General features: G+C 43.0%; 1 protein-coding gene and 1 long non-coding RNA gene across 4 annotated transcripts in view; one reads left to right on the top strand and one right to left on the bottom strand.

The window, feature by feature from the left end:
- Positions 1-12545, bottom strand: part of LOC123383150 — a 73658-nt gene extending 61113 nt beyond the window's left edge. The window contains exon 1 of one of the 2 annotated variants that reach the window (XR_006592589.1): positions 12303-12545. This is a non-coding gene — a long non-coding RNA (uncharacterized LOC123383150). The remainder of the gene's footprint in view (positions 1-12302) is intronic. The other variant, XR_006592588.1, reaches the window with a different exon arrangement.
- Positions 12077-20247, top strand: part of SNX31 (sorting nexin 31) — a 71297-nt gene continuing 63126 nt past the window's right edge. For both annotated transcript variants that reach the window (XM_019822951.2, XM_004000021.3), the window contains exons 1-2: positions 12077-12234; positions 12347-12421. In XM_019822951.2, the coding sequence (XP_019678510.2) occupies positions 12169-12234; positions 12347-12421 (141 nt within the window). In that variant the 5' untranslated portion in view covers positions 12077-12168. The remainder of the gene's footprint in view (positions 12235-12346; positions 12422-20247) is intronic.

The following is a 20247-nucleotide window of genomic DNA, read 5'->3' as shown; positions in this document are numbered from 1 at the left end:
GAAATAAAGTTCTGCATATATGGTTGCTAATACTGGATGAAAGAGCTAAGAATACTCAGTGAGAAAAACAGGGTCTCCAATTGTGGTGGAAAAACTGGATATCCACATGCAAAAGAATGAAACTGGACTCTATTTTACACCACTCACAAAAATTCACTCAAAATGAATTAAAGGCTTAAATTTAAGACCTGAAATCATGAAACACATAGTGAACACATAAGGAAAAAGCTACTTGATGTCGGTCTTGGCAATCATTTTTTTTAAGTTTATTTATTTTCAGAGAGAGAGAGAGAGAGAGAGAGAGAGAGAGAGAGAGAGAGCAAGCAGGGGAGGGGCAGAGAGAGGGAGGGGAAGAGAGAATCCCAAGCTCTGTGCAGACAGGACAGAGCCTGTCACAAGGCTTGATCCCACACACGAGGAGATCACAGCCTGAGCTGAAATCAAGAGTTGGACACTCAACTGACTAAGCCTCACAGGTACCCTGGCAATCAATTTTTATATAGGGCATTAGAAACACAACAAAATAAATAAGTGGGCCTGCATCAAACTAAAAACCTGCTCAGGAAAAGAAATAACCAACAAAGTGAAAAGGCAACTTAGGAAACGTGAGAAAATATTTGAAAGCCATGTATAGGATAAAGGATTAATATGAAAAACACAGAAGATAATCATGTAATGTAATAGCAAAAAAGCAATTATCTGACTAAAAAAAATGTGCAAAGACAAAACCAGTCTTACTTTAGAAGACCGAAATCCTAGTACCCATCATCTCTAATCGTAGTGGTATAAAACTAGAGATCAATTACAAGAGGAAAACTGGAGAATTCACAAATATGTGGAGATTAAACAATACGGTACTGAATCAACAATAGATCAAAACAGATACTAAAAAAATATCTTAAGATGACTAAAAATGGAAATACAACATACCAAAACTTATGGGATGCAGCAAAAACAGTTCTAAGAGGCAAGTTCATAATGATAAATACCTACATCAAGAGAAAAGGAAAATCTCAAACAACCTAACTTGACACCTCAAACTAGAAAAAGAACAAAGACCAAAGTTAGTAAAAAGTTAATAGCAAAGATCAGGAGGAAATAAACCAAACAGAGACTACAAGGGCAATAGAAAAAAAAAAAAAGACAAATGACTAAGATCTGAGGTTTTTTTTTTTAATAAAAATATCCAAAACTTTAGCTAGACACACACACACACACACACACACACACACACAAATCAGACAATATCAGAAATGAAGGAGGAGACATTACAACCAATAATACAGAAATACAAAGGATCATAAGCATACTATACCAATTGTACACCAACAAATCAGACAATGTAAAAGTGATTAAATTGCTACAAACATACAACCTACCATGGACATAGTGAAGAATAAAAAAATAGAACATCTGAAAAGACAGAGTATCAGTAAGGAGATGGAGTCAGCAGTCAAAAACCTCCTGACAAAGGTCCAGGACTAGATGGCCTCACTGGTGAATTCTATGAAACATTTAAAAAAGAATACCACTTTGTAATACAGCTTGAAAACTAGAATTGTGATACACAGTATGGTTCTGGCACAAAAACAAACACATAGATCAATGGAACAGAGCAGAGAACCCAGAAATGGACCCACAAGTGTATGGCCAACTTATCTTCAATAAAGCAGGAAAGAATATCCAGAGGAAAAAAAGACAGTCTCTTCAACAAATGGTGCTGGGAAAACTGGATGGTGACATGAAGAATGAACCTGGACCACTTTCTTACATACATAAATTCAAAATGGATGGGTTAATATCCAAAATCTATAAAGACCTTATCAAACTTAATACCCCAAAACCAAACAACCTAGTTAAGAAATGGGCAAAAGAAAGAAATAGGCATTTTTCCAGAGAAGACATCCAGATGGCTAACAGACCAATGAAAAGATGCTCATCATTTATCAGAGACATACAAATCCAAACCACAATGAGACACCACCTCACACCTATCTGAATGGCTAAAATTAACAACTCAGGAACCAACAGATGTTGGTGAGGATGCAGAGAAAGACCAACACTTTTGCTCTGTTGATGGGAATGCAAACTGATACAGCCACTCTGGTAAACAGTATGGAGGTTCCTCAAAAAATTAAAACTAGTTTTCTATGACCTAGCAATTACACTACTAGGTATGTATCCAAAGGATACAAAAATGCTGATTCAGAGGGGCACATGCACCCCAATGTTTATAGCCGTGCTACCAACAGTAGCCAAATTATGGAAAGAGCCCGAATGTCCATTGACTGATGAATGGATAAAGATGTGGTGTATACACACACACACACACACACACACACACACACACACACACACACTGGAATTTACTTGGCAAGGAGAAAGAATGAAATCTTGCCATGTACAACCATGTAGGTGGACCTGGAGAGTATTATGCTAAGTGGAGTAAGTCAGTCAGAGAAAGGTATCATAGGATTTCACTCATATATAAAATTTGAGAAACTTAACAGATGAATGTAGGGGAAGGGAAGGAAAAATAAGGTAACAGCAGAGGAGGCGGCACACCATAAGAGACTTGTAAATACAGAACAAACTGAGGGTTGCTGGAGGGGTGGTGGGAGGGGGATGGGCTAAATGGGTGATGGGCATTAAGGAGAGCACTTTTTGAGATGACCACTGGGTGTCATATGTAAGTGATGAATCACTGGATTCTACTCCTGAAACCAATAGTATGCTGTATGTTAACTAGCTTGAATTAAAATAAAAAAAAAATACTAAGCCTTCTCAATCTTCCAAAGATAGAATGGGAGGCAACACTTCTAAATTCATTTTATGAGGCCAGCACTATCCTCATGCCAAAACCAGACAAGGATACCCAACAAAGATAATTACAGGCCAATATCCCCGATGAACACAGATGCAAAAATCCTCAACCAAATATCAGCAAACCAAATTTAACACATTAAAAGGATCACACCATGATCAAGGGAGATCTATTCCAGGGATGCAAGGATGGTTCAATACCTGCAAATCAATCAATATGCCCATTAGTAAAATAAAGGACAAAACTCGTATCTCGAGAGGCAGGAAAAGCATTTGACAAAATTCACTGTGTAGTTATGATAAAGAAAAAAGAATCTCAACATGTAGGGTATAAGGTGATGTACATAAACGTAATAAAGTCTATATAAGAGAAGCCCACACTACTATCACATGCAATGGTGAAAGCTTTCAGCTTTTCTCCTAAGAACAGGAACAGGACAAGGATGCCTACTCTCTCCACTTTTATTCAACATAATATTGGAAGTCTAGCCAGAGCAATTAGGCAAGAAAAATAAAAAGTATCCAAGCTGGAAAGGAAGAACTAAAACAGTCACTATTTGCAGATGACATTATATATACAGAAAACCCTAAAAAGACTCTAGAAAAAAAAACTGGTAGAATAAACAAATCTAGTAAAGTTTCAGGATACAAAAATCAATATATAAAATCTGTTATACTTCTGTACACTAATAACAAACTATCATAAAAATTAAGAAAACAATCATAAATTGTCTCCTAAAGAATAAAATATGTAGGAAGAAGTTTAACCAAGGAGGTGAAAGACTGGTCATTGGACAATATCAGACACTGATGAAAGAAACTGAGGAAGACACAAATAAATGGGAAGATATTCTGCGCTCATGGATTGGAAGAATTACTGTTGTTACAATGTCCACAGTACCTAAAGCAATCTACAGATTAAATGCAATCTCAATAAAAAAAATTCCAACAAGGGGCGCCTGGGTGGCGCAGTCGGTTGAGCATCCGACTTCAGCTCAGGTCACGATCTCGCGGTCCGTGAGTTCGAGCCCCGCGTCGGGCTCTGGGCTGATGGCTCAGAGCCTGGAGCCTGTTTCCAATTCTGTGTCTCCCTCTCTCTCTGCCCCTCCCCCGTTCACGTTCTGTCTCTCTGTCCCAAAAATAGATAAACGTTGAAAAAAAAAATAAAAAAAAAAATTCCAACGTAATCTTTCACAGATAGAACAATCCTAAAATGTTTGTGGAACCATGAAAGACCCTAAATAGCCAAAGCAATCTTGAGAAAGAAGAACAAAGCCAGTGACATCATGATCTGGGATTTCAAACTGTATTAAAAAAAAGCAATAGTAATCAAAACGGTATGGTATTGGAATAGAACAGACACACAGATCAATGGAACAGAATAGACATTCAGAAATAAGCCCATGAGGCAAGAATGTATAATAAGGAAAGGACATTCTCTTCAATAAACGTCCAGTTGGAAAAACCGGATAGCCACATGCAAAAGAATGAAACTGGATCACTACCTTATGCCATAAAAAAAAAAAAAAAAGTTAACTGAAAATGTGTTAACGAGCTGAATGTAAGACCTGAAACCATAAAAATCCTAGAAGAAAACAGGCAGGAAGCTGCTTGACATCAGTCTTGGAGGTGGTTTTTTGGATTTGAGGCCAAAAGCAAAGGCAACAAAAGCAGAAACAACTGGGACTACATGAAACTAAAAAGCTCTCCACAGCACAGTAAACCATCGACAAAATGAAAGGGCATCAATGAGATACTGGCAAACTGAACCCAACAATACATTAAAAAAAAAAAAAAAGTCAGTCATCACAATCAAAGGAGAGTTATTCCAGGGATGCAAGGGTGGTTCAATGTTTACAAATCAACATCGTACCTGACGTCAACAAAAGAAATGATAAAGAAAAAAAACATGCAATCTTAACAGATGCAGAAAAAGCATTTTACAAAGTGTAACATCCATCTATGATAAATACTCTAAAAAAAAAAAAAAACTAGGCTTAGAGAGAATGTACCTCAACATAAAAAAAGGCCATGTATAAGACACCCACATCTAGTATCATACTTAATGGTGTAAAATTGGCTTTTTAGATGAGGAACAAGACAAGGATGTCCACTCTCACCACTTCTATTCAACATGGGTCAGGAAATCCCAGCTGCAGCAATCAGGCAAGAAAAAGAAGGCATCTAAATTGAGAAGGAAGCAGTCAAACTTTCACTATTTGCAGATGACATAATACTGTATATTGAAACCCTGAAGACTCCAGCAAAAAGCTATTAGAATTGATAAATGAGTTCAGTAAGGTTGCAGAATACAAAATTAATATACAGAAATCTGCTGCATTTCCATACACTAATAATGAAGTAGCAGAAAGAGAAATGACAAAAACAATCCCATTTATAATTACACCAAAATATAAAAAATACCTAAGCATAAATTTAACCAAGTAGGTGAAAGTCCTGTACTGTGAAAACATTAATAAAGCATTGATGAAAGAAATTAAAAGTGACATGAGCAAATGGAAAGATATTCCATGCTTATGGATTAGACGAACCAATATTGTTAAAACAGCCATACTACCCCAAGTAGTCTACAGATTTCATGCAATCCCTATCAAAATACAACAACATGGGTCACAGAACTAGAACAAATAATACAAAAACTTGTGTGGAACCACACAAGACCCTAAATAGCCAAAACAATCTGGAGAAAGAAAAACAAAGCTGGAGGTATCACAATCTGAGATTTCAAGATACTTATAAAGCTATAGTCATCAACACAGTATGGCACTGGCATAAAAATAGACCCACAGATCAACAGAGTGGCCAGAAAATAAACCCATGCCCATGTAGTTAATTAATCTGTGACAAAGGAGAAAAGAATACATGATGGGTTAAAGACAGTCTCTTCAACAAATGGTGCTGGGAAATCTAGACAGCTACATGCAAAAGAATGAAACTGGACAATTTTCTTATGTCATACAGAAAATAAACTCAGAACGGATTAAAGACCTAAGTGTGAGACTTGAAACCACAAAAAATAAGCAGTCATTTCTTTTATACCAGCCATAGAAGCATTTTCCTAGAGGCCTCCTGAGGGAAAGGAAACAAAAGCAAAATTAAACTATTGGGACTACACTATCCAATAAGGAAATAATATATAAAACCTGTAAAGAACTTCTAACACTCAACACCCAAAACACAAATAATCCCATTACAATGGGCAGAGGACCTGAATAGACATTTTTCCAAGGAAGACATCAAGATGGCCAACAGACGCCTGCAAAGATGCTCAACATCATTCGTCCTCAGAGAAATGCAAATCAAAACCACGATGAGATACCACCTCACATCTGTTAGAAAGGGGAAAATTAAAAAGACAAGAAATAAGAAGCGTTGGTGAGGATGGGAAGAAAAAAAAAAGTCCCTCATGCGCTCTTCGTGGAAATGCAAATTGGTATAGTTACTGTGGAAAAAAGCATGGAAGTTCCTTAAAGAATTGAAAATGGAGTTACCATATGATCCGCTAATTCCACTACCGGGTATTTACCCAAAGAAAACAAACATTAACTTGAAAAGATACACAGATTCTCAGGTTTATTGAAGCCATTTACAATAGCCAAGATGTGTTAGCAATCCAAGTGTCTATATCCATAGATGGTTAAAAAAAAATGTGGCAGGTACACACACACACACACACACACACACACACACACACACAATGGAGTAATATATAGCCATAAACAATGAGATCTTGACATTTCCAGCAACATGGATGGGCCTAGAGGATATAAAACTAAGTAAAATAAATCAGAGAAAGACAAATACCACGATTTCATTCATATGTGGAACTTAAGAAATTAAACACAGGCACAAAATAAAAAGAGATAAACCAAAACTTTACAGAACAAATCTTTTCAGGGGGAAAGTGGATGGGGGGCGGGGTGCAGATAGGTGAAACAGATGAAAGGGATTCACAGTACACTTATCATGAGGAGCACTGAGTCATGTACGGAAATGCTGAATCGTAATATTATACACCCGAAACTACTATAACACTGCAGGTTGATTATATTTCAATATTAAAAAGGTTAAATGGCCAAAAAAAAAGGCAGCCTTCTGAATGGACAAAAAATATTTGCAAATTATGTATCTGATACAGGGTTAATATACAAGATATATAAAGAACTACCACTCAATAACTAAAAGACAATTCAAAAGTGTGCAGAGGATCTGAATAGACATTTTTCTAAAGACAACATAGAGATGGTCAACAAGTACATGAAAAGATTGTCAACCTCACTGTCAAAAATGCAAATCAAAACCACAATGAGCTATCACCTTACACATGTCAGAATAACGACTATTATCGAAAAGACAGTAACGAATATTGTCAAGGATGTAGAGAAAAGGGACAGGACCTCTCATGCACCGTTTGTGAGAGTGTAAATTGGCACAGCCAGTATAAAAAAGTGTGAAGTTTCCTCAAAATGTTAAAAATAGAACTCCCTTAGGATCTAGCAATTCCACTTCTGTGTATTTATCTGGAGGAAATGAAAATATTCACTCAGAAAGGTATATACTCTCCCCATGGTCGTTACAGATTATTTACAACAGCCAAGATAATGGAAGCAACCTAAGTGTCCTTCAATGGGGGAATGAATAAAGAAAATGTGGTGTGTGTGTATATGTATTATAGAATGGAACATTTAGTCATAAAAAAGAAGGAAACCTTGTCACGTGAGACAACATGGATGGGCCTTGAGGCCATGAGGTTAAGTGATATAAGTCAGACCGAGAAAGGCAAATACCATAGCATCTCACTTACTGTGTGGAATCTAAAAAACACAACACAACAAGAAAAACAAAACCAGAAGAACTCTGAACTCATACACACAGAACAGAACTGTGGTTACCAGAGCCAGGGTGGAGGAAAGTTAGAGGGGGCATGGAATGTGAGAAGGTAGTCAAAAAGTACAAACTTCCAGTTATAAAACAAATTCTGGGTATACAATGCACGGCATGGGGACTATAGTTAATGATACTGTATTGCATAATTATTAGGGGCGCCTGGGTGGCTCAGTAGGTTAAGCGGCCGACTTTGGCTCAGGTCATGGTCTCAAGGTTCATGGGTTCGAGCCCCGCATCGGGCTCTGTGCTGATGGCTCAGAGCCTGGAGCCTGCTTCGGATTCTGCGTCTCCCACTCTCTCTGCCCCTCCTCTGTTCATGGACAGTCTCTTTCTCTCCAAGATAAATAAACATTAAAACATTTTTAAAAATTCAAGAATATTGTATTGCATATTTGAAATTTGTTAAGGAGGTCTTAAAATTTCTCATCACAAGGAAAAAAATTTTAAGTGTATGTGGTAATGGATGTTAACTGGCCTTACTGTGATGATCATTTCACAATATTTACTAATATTGAATCATTATATACCTGAAACAAACATGTTTTATTTAGGTCATTTATCTTAATTTTTTAAAAAATGGGCAGGGGCGCCTGGGTGGCGCAGTCGGTTAAGCGTCCGACTTCAGCCAGGTCACGATCTCGCGGTCCGTGAGTTCAAGCCCCGCGTCAGGCTCTGGGCTGATGGCTCAGAGCCTGGAGCCTGTTTCCGATTCTGTGTCTCCCTCTCTCTCTGCCCCTCCCCCGTTCATGCTCTGTCTCTCTCTGTCCCCAAAATAAATAAACGTTGAAAAAAAAATTAAAAAAAAAATGGGCAAAGGGGCTGAACAGGTATTTTTCTCAAGGTTTACTAATTTTCTAAAGGCCAACAGGTACATAAAAAGGTGCTCAACATCACTAACCATCAGGGAAGTGCAAATCAAAACCACAGGGAGAGATCACCTCACACTGTTAGAATGGCTGTTATCAAAAACAAAAGAGAGAAGTGTTGGCCAAAGTGTGGAGAAAAGGGAGCCCTTGTTTACTGTTGGTGGGAATGGAAGTTGGTGCAGCCACTGTGGAGAACAGTATGGAGGTTCCTGAAAATATTGAAAATAGGACTACCATATGATCCAGCAATCTCACTTCTAGGTATCAGGAAAAGAAATCATACCTCAAAGAGGTATTTGCACCTTCCTGTTCATTGCAGCATTGTCCATGAATGAAGTGTCCATGAATGCATGAATTGATAAAGAAAATATGACACAGAGACACAGGATTATTATTCACACACACAGCAATATTGTTTGGCCATAAAAAAGAAGGAAATCCAGATATTTGCAATAATATAGATGGACCCTGAGGGCATTATGCTAAGTAAAATCAGATAGAGAAAGACAAATATACTATCTCACTTATATGTGGAATCTAAAATAACTGAATTCATACAAAGTAGATTGGTGGTTGCTAGGGGCAGAGGAATAGAGGTCAAAGGGTATCAACTTCCAGTTATGGAATGAATAAAGTCCAGGGATCTAATGTACAGCATGGTGACTATAGTTAATACGATAGCATATATTTGAAAGTTGCTAAGAGTTTATTTTAAATGTTCTCACTACAAAAAAAAAAAAATCCCAAAACAAATGGTAACTATGTGAGGCGATAAATGTATTACCATAATTATTTCTCTGTATACACGTGTGTCAAATCATCACACTGTATGTACCTCTCAAACTTAAACAAGGTTATATGTCAATTATATCTCGGAGCACTCGGGTGGCTCAGTCGATTTAAGCATCTGATTTCGGCTCAGGTCATGATCTCACAGTTTGGGGGTTCTAGCCCGAGTCGGGCTCTGTGCTGACAGCTCAGAGACTAGATCCTGCTTCCCGGATTCTGGGTCTCCCTCTCTCTCCGCCCCTCCCCTGCTTGAGCGCCCCTCCCCTGCTTGAGCGCCGTCTCTCTCTTGCTCTCAAAAATAAACAAAAAAATTCAATTATATCTCAATAAAGTTGGAAAAAAGATATAATACTCTAGCAAAAAAATGTTAACTGAATGAGCGAATGAGAGCTGATGGTCAGGAGCAGAGGTTGGAGGTAGAAGACAGGGACTTGCACAGAGGTTAGTCCTGCCCAGTTCAGCTTCAGGGGTAGCCTTGGTGGGAGGAAGGAAATGGCCCTTCGGCCTATGCTGGAGGTGGAGCCAGGCCCCAAACAGGTTGAAGCAAAGTCCCAGGAGGATAGGCTCCACTTCGCTGTCCTGAAGACTGGGCCAGATCCCAGAGCCAACCTCATGAGCCTGTACCCCAGGGGACACTCAGGGACACCTGTAGTCTTGGTATAGTGTGGCCCTCCCGTTCAGAGATGGCCCACCGGCAGGGGAAAAACCCTAAGGCCCATCTACCCTGGACTGAAAGTCCTTGAATACGGTTATTAACACAATTTCCTAAAGGGAAGAAAATGCGATGTAAGGGTCCATTAACTTGTCCAAGGCCCTTAAGTAGAAGCCACGGAGCTGGCATAGGAATTCCATTTGCAGTCTCTTCGTCTCTACATTATATTGCCTCCCTAACTTAATGGCTGCAAGTTTCCTTTTCCATAAGGCCTCCCACCAATGGTTCCTAGCTCACTGTGCCTGGCGAAGTTAAACGGTGCCATGTACGTGAGAGCCTGGCACACGTCAAGCATGCAGGAAAGAACGGGTGTTGGGCAAGTGTGGGGTCTCCCTCCCCGGTTTCAGATTCCCCCTTTGGGCACTCAGCTCTCCCCCAGTGAGGACTTGCCTCTTAAAGGGCTTTCAGTGGTATCCACGGAGTCCTAGAAAAAAACCAATCAGACCTATGGGGAAAACAAGTGGAAAAGTTACTGCACTCTCTGGGCCTTTTCTGTCATTGGAAAGGATGTTGCTCTTGATGTTTACCCCCAAGAGCTAGGGGGGTAAACCATGGAGGCAGCCCAGCACCTACCTAGTGACAGGCACACAGGTGCCTGGAGCATCCCTCCGCCCCAGTGACCGTGGCAGGAAGGGGGAGGGGAGAAATTCTATCCTCATTTCACTAAAATAAGGGAATTAGGAGGATTGCTTTACACAGCAACTAAAGATGAAAGATTGTTGAAAGAACTTGGGATGGTTAGTCCAGAGAACACAGCGTTTATAGAAACCCAGCTAACTGGGTGCTGGCACCTATTTAAAGCCGGGGCTTCCCGGGGACCAGGAGAGGCGCAAGCCACGCGCATTTGATAAGGTTTCCTGTAGATTAAGGAAAAACAATGGTTGAGGTGGTTGAGGTTTCTGGTACTTTAGTGGGAAAAGTATTTCTTTCTTTTCTTTCTTTTCTTTCTTTTCTTTCTTTTCTTTTCTTTCTTTTCTTTCTTTTCTTTCTTTTCTTTCTTTCAAGTTCTATGGTGTTTTTTTTTGTTTGTTTGTTTGTTTTGAGGGAGAGAAAGTCAGGAGGGGCAGCGACAGAGGAGACAGAATCTCAAGCAGGCTCCTGTGGTCAGTACAGAGCTGGATGCCTGGCTGGAACCCAGGAAACGTGAGATCAGGACCTGAGCCAAAGCCAAGACTCCCACGGACGCCTAACCCACTGAGCCACCGAGGCGCCCCGATTTAACAAATTGTTAACACAACAAATGGAGGCTAATGTAACTACGCTAGTCATAGATCTACTGCTAGATTTAAGGATTTCTTGAGAATCTTAATTCGCAGTGCACTGCATGTGGGCATTGTCGACAGGTAGTGAGACACGAGCTTTTTTTTTTTTTTTTTTTAATCCTGGTGGGGGGGCACCTACTTGGAGAAAATATCAACATTTTGAGTTTGAGGGCGCGTCTGCACGGGATCGGTCGGTCGCTCCGTCACTCCCCCTCACAGGACAGGCCCAGGGAAGGGGGATGGGACCTCCGACCAGCCAGGGAAGTCAGAATGGGGTCCGGGAGTGGACACTTGGAGAGAGCGACTCCTCCTCGCTGTACATTCCCCTACCGCCCCCTCCCCCCCAGGCCTCCCGCTCTCCCTCCCCAGGTGTTGGGGGGCGGGGCGGGGGAGTCGTTACTTGCTTGGCACTGGACAGGACATCTATGTGGCTGGAGCAACGATTTTAAACTTTTGTGGGTTCTGATGAAAATTTGAAGACCACCTAGGACCTTCTCCCCAGAAGGCTTCTTGCGATCCACCCGCCCACGCACGATTTTCCCGCGAAGGAGCCGGGAGAGGTCCACACACCCGGGTCGAGCCGCTGGCAGGTCAGGCTTCTGCGAGCGCGGCTCCCCACCTTCCCGGGACCGACCGCTGGGCCGGAGCTGGGCGGGGACCAGGGGGCGGTGCCAACCCCGCCCCGGCCGCCGCCGCGGGTCCAGACTCGCCCTTGCCGCTGCAGACCTGCCGCCCTCTGCTCCCCGGAGCCCGGACTCGCCGCCGCGGCTCGGCTTGCCAAGGGCCCTTCCCCGCCCCCGCTAGAGCCATGAAGATGCACTTCTGCATCCCGGTGTCCCAGCAGCGGCCGGACGCGCTGGGGGGCCGCTACGTGGTGCGCGGGGGACCAGGGGTCTGATCGGGCGGGGAGACGGGCGGCGACGTGACGGGGCGAGGGCTCACCTGCTCGCTCAGCTAATCCGAGCCGCTCTGTCTCCGTGTTGCAGCTGTACTCCGTGTACCTGGACGGGTACCTCTTCTGCAGGGTGCGCTACAGCCAGCTGCACCGTTGGAACGAACAGGTGAGCAGGCTCCAGGCAGGTGAGAAAAAGCGCGCCCCAAGACACCGGACCTTTTGAGCGCTCCAAGCCCCTAACCTGGGAAGCGAGGTTGGAGTAAGGATCGATTTGATAACGCTCGGCCTACAGCTCCGTTTATATAGGTTACCGCTCCTAACCCTCTGCAGCTGGGAGGTGAGGGAATTGGCTCAGGTGATTCTCCCAACCGCTTTCCAGCCCAGTGGTCGACCCCCAGCAGCCCCCGCTGGCAGGGTGCATTTCAGCTCTTCCCCAGCATTATGTCCCCGTTCAGAATGAGCACACTAAATCTAGACGGAGCTATAGTCTTAGGAATCTTGTACATAGATCGGTATTTAATTTTCTCTCTCCCAGAGTGTCTTAGGCTTCTTTGAAAAGGTGTGTGTATTTTTGTTTTCAAATGAGTGTATTTATAGGCTTCGAGTACCGGCAGGCTGGAAACCCAGGAAGCAAATGACTGATCAAGACCGGAGGCTGTTTCCCACTATAGTTTCTCCCTCTGATGTGGGGCATTTTCTTTGCGGGGCAGCCTGATTTATTAGCATGCTCTAAAAGGTTTTATTGTCCTAATAAGGAAGAGTTCCACGTCTCCAAAATGGGTTAGAGGAGTAAATGAAAGTTTGGAAATAAAATTCACCCTCCCTCTGCCTCCATGCATGTTTTCTTTTTTTCTTTTTTTTTAATCTTTATTTATTTTGAGAGAGAGACAGAGTGTGAGCAGGGGAGGAGCAGAGAGAGAGGGAGACACAGAATCCGAAGAAGCCTCCAGGCTCTGAGCTGTCAGCACAGAGCCTGATGCAGGCTCAAACTCACCCACTGACAGTGAGATGGTGAACTGAGCCAAAGTCGGACGCTCAACCGACTGACCCAGGCGCCCCGTGCATGTTTTCTTTTTAATTAAAAACATTTGGGGGGTTGTATCCTGATTTTAAAGAGCATATGCAGGAAGGAAGGAAGGAAGGAAGGAAGGAAGGAAGGAAGGAAGGAAGGAAGGAAGGAAGGGAGGAAGGAAGGGAGGAAGGGAGGAAGGGAGGGAGGGAGGGAGGGAGGGAGGGAGGAAGGTAGGAAGGAAGGAAAAGAGGCCCCTGGCTGGCTCAGTCAGAAGAGTATGTGACTCTTGATCTCAGGGTCATGAGTTTGAGCCCCAGGTTCGTTGTAGAGATTACTTAAACAAAACTTACAACAATAACAGCCAAGAAACAAACTTGCCCAAGCAACAGCTATTTGGGGGAGAATCCTTCCAGGCAATCTGGGTTTCTAGCGAGCACAGAACACATTTCCTTTAACTGCCTTCTGTTGAAGGACAGGTCTCAACTCCATGTTTTATTGTTGCAAACAGTGCAGGGACGCTTCTTGCTCCCATCAGCAGGCGCTGGAAAAAAGCCCATTTTCCAAGGTAGGATGAAGTTTCTTTGGACTCAACATAAAACAGCTTTAATGTGCTCGTTACCTAATTCGTGTGGTCATCTCTGAGTTGCTACCGCCTGCTGCGGTGCCTGTGCCCCCGCAGGTGCTCAGGAATGACGGTTGGCTGACTCCATGAGGAAGGGCATGGGTTCAGACTTCTGCAAGATGAGCGGCTACTTGTGACCAAAATGTGTCTGGGGACTTGGGAGCACTGCTGAGGTAGGCAGATGGAGATCTGAAGGGAAGAGAAAGTACAGGTGTGTTCGGCACTTGGCGGAGGAAGTTGATGTGTCCTCTCGCCCAATAATCCGCCTTCTGTAACGAGGGGTGGCCTTGGGCAGGCTGCCGTCACAGTGTGAAAAGCAGGAGACAGCCGTGAGGAGCAGGAGGGTGTGGAATTGACTGACTGCTTCCTGACTGGTCACCTCACCTCTTCTCTGACCTTCCATTTTTTCATCAAATAATAAGCAAATAGGTGGTTACAGGTGTCAACTTCCCAGAGTACTTGTGAAGAGTAGGGGCCATTTTCTCCCGGAGCCTGGCACATAGCATGTGTTCAGTTAAACACTTACTGATGGAGAGGCTTGAGGAATTCCTGAACCTGGCCCTCCTTAACCAACAGACTCGGGAAAATGCTCGTTTTCAGAAAAACTAAGACCTGTCAAGTCTTCGTAGGTTCACAAGCGGAGCCATAAAGTGAGTAGACTTTTTTATTCTGTTTTGGAAGCCAGGGAAAACAAACTGTTAGTACAGTGGACTCTTAAATATTGAATAGCCACAGCCTGGTGCCCAATTTGGGGCACAGGGTAGATATTAATTAATACTTCATATTTGTCCCAGATTTTTCAAAATCTGAAAGTGGAGATTTCTTTATCCAGTTTCCAACTATCTTATACCTTGCAACTTATCCTTTTCCTTGTTTCTACAGGAACGACTTCATTAAAAAGAAAACTACTTAGAACTTAGGTGAATATTGGTATTATTAATTTAAACAGCAAGCACTTACTGTGTGTTAAGGTTGGTGCCAAGAACTTTGTGTGTAAAAGCACGTTTCATTTTAATAGGAGCGCTATGAGCCAGGATTATAATTAGCCCCATTTAACAGATGAGAAAACTGAGGCACAGCTTGCCCAAAGCCAAACTGCTAGTAAGTATTGGAGCCAAGATCTGATCGCCAGTACCTGCTCCGACCCATTAAATTTTGTGGTTTTCTTACTACAGTTAACAAAATACATTGTATCAGTAAAACAATGGAGTCTTAAAGTAACAAGCTTTTACTCTATTTGGGGATAACATAGTAAAATCTCCCAATTTTCGGTGTTCAGCGTGGTGAATTTTGGTAAATGTATATGTTACCACCACCACAATCAAGACAAAGAACAGTTTTTGCACTCTGCATGTAAGTTCCCTTGCCCCTTTGCCCTTGATAACCTCTCCCTCCACCCCTGGCCCCAGGCAACCAAGATCTGCTTTCTGCCAGAGTTCCAGGCACCGGGATTTTATTCAGGCTGCCTTGCAAGCCGCTGTGGGGTCAGCAGGGCACTCGTCATCATTAATCAATCCTGTTGTGTAGATCATCGAGTAAGGTTTGCCAGATTTAGCAAATAAAAGCACAGGCTCCCCAGCTAAATGTGAATTTCAGGTAAGCAACAAAGAAGTTTTGGGTCGAAGTAGTCCCGTGCAGTATTTGGGACATACTTACGTGGGCGTCCTGTGTTTTGTCTGGCAACCCGAAGTCGGAGACAGAACGTTTGGGGGACGTCTCTCAGGCACCACTCAGCTAGAGTTTGTTCTTCTTATTCCACGGAAGATGTGAAATGGCTCGGGATTCTTAATCTGATTTAATACAAAAATACTATCAGTAGGAAACAAAACAAGGCCCCATCTGTGTGTGGGTTTGGTATTTTTCCCAGGAAGTTCAGCATCCTGGTAGAACAGAAATTTCACCTTGTAGAATTAACTGATTCATTCGTTCATTTATTCTAAGTTCCCATTAGATGCCATGCACTCACTGTGGTACATTCAGGGCAGACGGCGCTTCAGCACGTGGGATTTTTGGCTTTAGGTATCGGATTTCTGTTTGTATATTGGATAACTTTGGGATTGAGGAGAGGCACCCGCCCAGGTGAGGTGGCCCCTGCTCTTTCTCCGCCAAGTTGCGTGCAGGCTAACGCGTGGAAGACTGAACTTGGCTGTGCTTTCAAGATGTCGGTTGTGAATGGTGCCCTCTGAAGTCATCGCCTGCAGGCTCGTCCCTCGGTGAGCTTCCTTCAAGGTCTGGCAGCTTGCCCCCCCGCTGTGGAGTGCTCCTCATCTCTCTGCCATGTGAACTGCTTGACTGACTTCTTTCTGTGCCTTTGAATACATAAAAAAGGTTGGATTTATGCCCCGCTCTTGCCTACACCCCCTTCCTTAAAGGGATTTAAAGAGACCTGTGAAGGAAACGTTCAACTGGCTCATTTTGACCTAGTGTTAAGGATGAGGCCATCCTGTGTAAGTGACCCTGGACTCTATGAAAAGGATGCTTGCCTCTTTGCAAACGTTCTGTTAGTATCAGATACGGCAATAGGCACGAGCCACAGAATCTTGCAAAGGGTCCTTCAGTGGAAGGCTTGGTGAGCCCGTATCTGCTGATTTAGTTTTCCTCCCTGCCAACTGCTGACCCAGCCCAGCTCCTTTCTTCCCTCCCTACTCACATTCTCTGTCTCAGGTTGGCCCACTCATAACCTCTGTCTACCTCACTTCCCCCTCCTGGGCAGACCCCTGCTTTCTGGCCCACTGGTTAGCCCCCAGCCCTTTCTCAAGACCCATCTCAAGCCTCACCTCCTCTGGAAAGTCCTCCTCGATTTCACAAGATGCCTTTCTCTGATTCCTGTTTTACTTCGTGTTCAGATCTTGTCATATTCCTCTTTTCGTGCAGCTATTTTGTTTCCCCTGATTATTTAGTTACAAAACCCAAATGTTTAAATGAAGGAATGAATGAGGACCGTTGGCATAGTATACCCAGCACAGAATCCTTCTTTAGTAGATGCTCAAAAGAGATCTGGTGGAGGAGAAGGCAGGGGAGAAAGGAGGAAGAAGGGAGAAAAATGAGGGGGAGAAGGAAAAAGTAACGAAAATCCACCACTCAGTAGCTCGTAGGACTTTGGTTAAAGTCACTTCGTCTCCCTGAGCTTCAGGTTACTGTGATTGTCACATAACCTTGATATAAAGGTGGCAGGACGACAATGTTAATGGTGACGATGATCATCTACCTCACAGGGCTATTTTGATGAACAAATGGGATAATATACAAGCTCCAGGCTCATGGTCTTTGGTACCAGATGCCGCTGACCAGATTGCTTTGAACTGTGGCCCTAGATCCGGTAAATCTGGGGTTTTGTTTCCAAGGAGCCTTGGAGAGGCAGGATGGATGAGTCAACATTAGAAACTGACAGTAGAAAGGATGCCATTTGTATCTGTAATTCTGATTGTCCTGGGTGACCACTTCGGAATAAGTATGGGGGGGGGGGAGGGGCTGGAAGTGCATAAGCAGGGAAGGGGGTGATATTTTCCACTGACTGGTAAAGTCCTGTTCATGTTGAAAGACAGAGCTGTGTGATGGAGAAATGGTGCCGGAGTTTGTGCTGGGATTGAAAATGTATATTATCTGAAACATGGTCTTTCGAAAACAAACAAAAACCCCAAGCAAACAAACACATCTCATGATAAAAGAATAAAAGAAGTGTGTTTCCCTTTCAGTATCTGAACAGTTTTTGGAAAGAGTGTTTGGGCTAAACTCTGATGCCAGGTAATCCTTAATATGCTACTGGTTTTAATAGCTAAACTGTGTGCTCTCTGAGACCAATAGAAAAGGTTATATTTTGACGGAGTTGAACTTGGGGAGTCAATGATTGACTTTTGGCAGACTTTACTCAGTCTGTTATATGTTTATCTTCCCTCTTAGACCAGTATCAGAAAGGGGAGGGGAAAGATTCCTTGAGAAGTCAGCTCAGGTTGTGAAACCTGCCGGGAGAGTTTTTGTGCTGTGATGGGTACTAGAACCTTAAGTCTCGGTGGCTTTTCCCCCAGTTCTTGACCTTGGCATAGGGGCTTCCCCAAGATGCTCTGCTGCTGGTGGAAAACCCAGGCGGCTCTGGTGGCTCAAGGCTGCTGTGATTCAAACCAATTTGGGAGCATCTTCGACATTTATGAACACATGCCTAGGGAGAAAATTGCCTTTTAAAGATCGCTTAATCTGTTAGCTAGGAAATAATTGCATGCAAAGAAGACGATTTTCTGCTCTTATTTAATGAAATTAGCAGAGATAGGGTACATAAATCCCAGGTTGTTTGAACAGCCTTGCTTGGGATGATGCTCCAACCGGGGTGTCTTTGGACAGTGTTTGGCATAACAGGAAAACTGCCTTGAATTAAAAAAAAAAAGAATTGTTGCTATGATATTTTATACTAACAGATTTAAAGGAGGAATGGTTGCAAAAGTCGATGGCTACAGGGGTCAGGCAGGTAGTTTAAATGGGAGGTGTGAGTCAGGTGAGAGGCAATGGGAACTGCTTAGGCTTCCTCGGGAGATGATTACCTGAGGAATGTGAACCCAGTGATTCCAGAACCTCTGGTTTTTCAGGAAGCCAGAATCTCAGGTGTTTTTTTTTTTCTTAATTTTTTTAACGTTTTATTTTATTTTTTTTTCGAGAGAGCAAGAGAGCGAAAGAGAGCATGCGTGCGAGCAAGCAGGCGCGGGGCAGAGAGAGAGGGAGACACAGAATCCGAAGCAGGCTCCAGGCTCTGAGCTGTCAGCACAGAGTCCGACGAGGTGCTTGAACACACAAATGTGAGATCATGACCTGAGCCAAAATCGGACGCCGAACTGACTGAGCCACCCAGGCGCCCTTGTTTGTTTGTTTTTTAAATAAACTTTCTTTTTGTGGACCAGTTTTAGATTTACATAATAATTGCAAAGATAGTACGGAACATCCCCATATATCTTTGCACCCAGTTTCCCTTCTTATTTTCCATTAGCATGGAGTGTTTATTACAGTTAAGGAACCAATATTGATACATTATTATTAACTATAGCCCACAATTCAGTTATGCTTCTTTATTGTTAACCTAATGCCCCATTTCTGCCCTGGAATCCCATCTAGGACACCATATTACATTTATTGTCATGTCTGCTTACACTCCTCTTGACTGTGTCAGTTTCTCAGACTTTACTTGTTTTTTTTTTTTAATGTTTTTATTTATTTTTGAGACAGAGAGAGACAGAGCCAGACAGAGCATGAGCCAGGGAGGAGCAGAGAGAGAGGGAGACACAGAATTCGAAGCAGGCTTCAGGCTCTGAGCTGCCAGCACAGAGCCCCACGCGGGGCTCGAACTCACGAACCGCAAGATCATGACCTGAGCCGAAGTCGGACGCTCAACCGACTGAGCCACCCAGGCGCCCCAGACTTTCCTTGTTTTTAATGACCATTCTGAGGAGCACTGGTCAGTGATTCTGTGGGATGTTCCTCTGTTAGGCTCTGATGTTTCTCATGCGACCAGGCTGGGGTTATGGGTTTTTGGGAGAAAGATCACAGAGGTCAGTGCTGTTCTCATCACATCACAGGAAGATTACCTGCCATCAACATGACCTATCACTCTTGATGACTACCTTGATCACTGGGGTAATTCCAATGGGGTTATACTTCAATACTGCCTTAGTTTTTGCTATTTAGTTGTCCCATCTCTGGCCCATGGAGCTCTTTGAGTTTGCTTCTGTGCCTCTTTGACATGCACCCACTGTTGATTTGTGGTGGTGGTGTTTTGAGCACTTTCTTGTTTTTTGGTGCTACAAGATGCTCCAGATCCCTCTTATATATCCCCCGCTTCAGTCCTAAAAATCAACTATTTTCTTCACGGAGTCCTGGTTGCTTTAGTTGGAGCAAGAGAAACCAAGGAAAATGTGTGTGTATACATATCTATAAATATTTCTATATGTAACCTTCTGTATCTATGTGAAGCTAAACATGAGTTCCTACCAATATCTCCAACTCTAATCCATCGCCACATCGATCGTTCTGGCCTACTTCCCTTATCTGAAAATCTTCACGCCAAGAGTAAAAACCCTGACCCCCACCACCTGCCATCCATTCACTTAATGTATCTTACCTATAGGCAGTTACTAACCGTTCTAGATACTAAACCAATACCCCCTGGTAGGACTTTCTGTGCTGATGGAAATGCTCTTTGTCCATTTCAGTAGCTACTGAATTGCAACTTGCTACTTTCAAATACTATTGCGTGTTTGAAAGGTGGCTGGTACAACCGAGGAACCGAATTTTAAATTTTATTTCCTTTTTGGGGTACCTGGGTGATCCAGTGGGTTAAGCGTCCACCGTTGGCTCATGTCATGATCTCGCGTTGTGA

This window comes from Felis catus, chromosome F2 (assembly GCF_018350175.1).
Source record: "Felis catus isolate Fca126 chromosome F2, F.catus_Fca126_mat1.0, whole genome shotgun sequence".
Lineage (NCBI taxonomy): Eukaryota > Metazoa > Chordata > Mammalia > Carnivora > Felidae > Felis > Felis catus.
The sequence above is the reverse complement of the archived record's forward strand: the minus strand, read 5'-3'. Positions and strand labels throughout refer to the sequence as shown.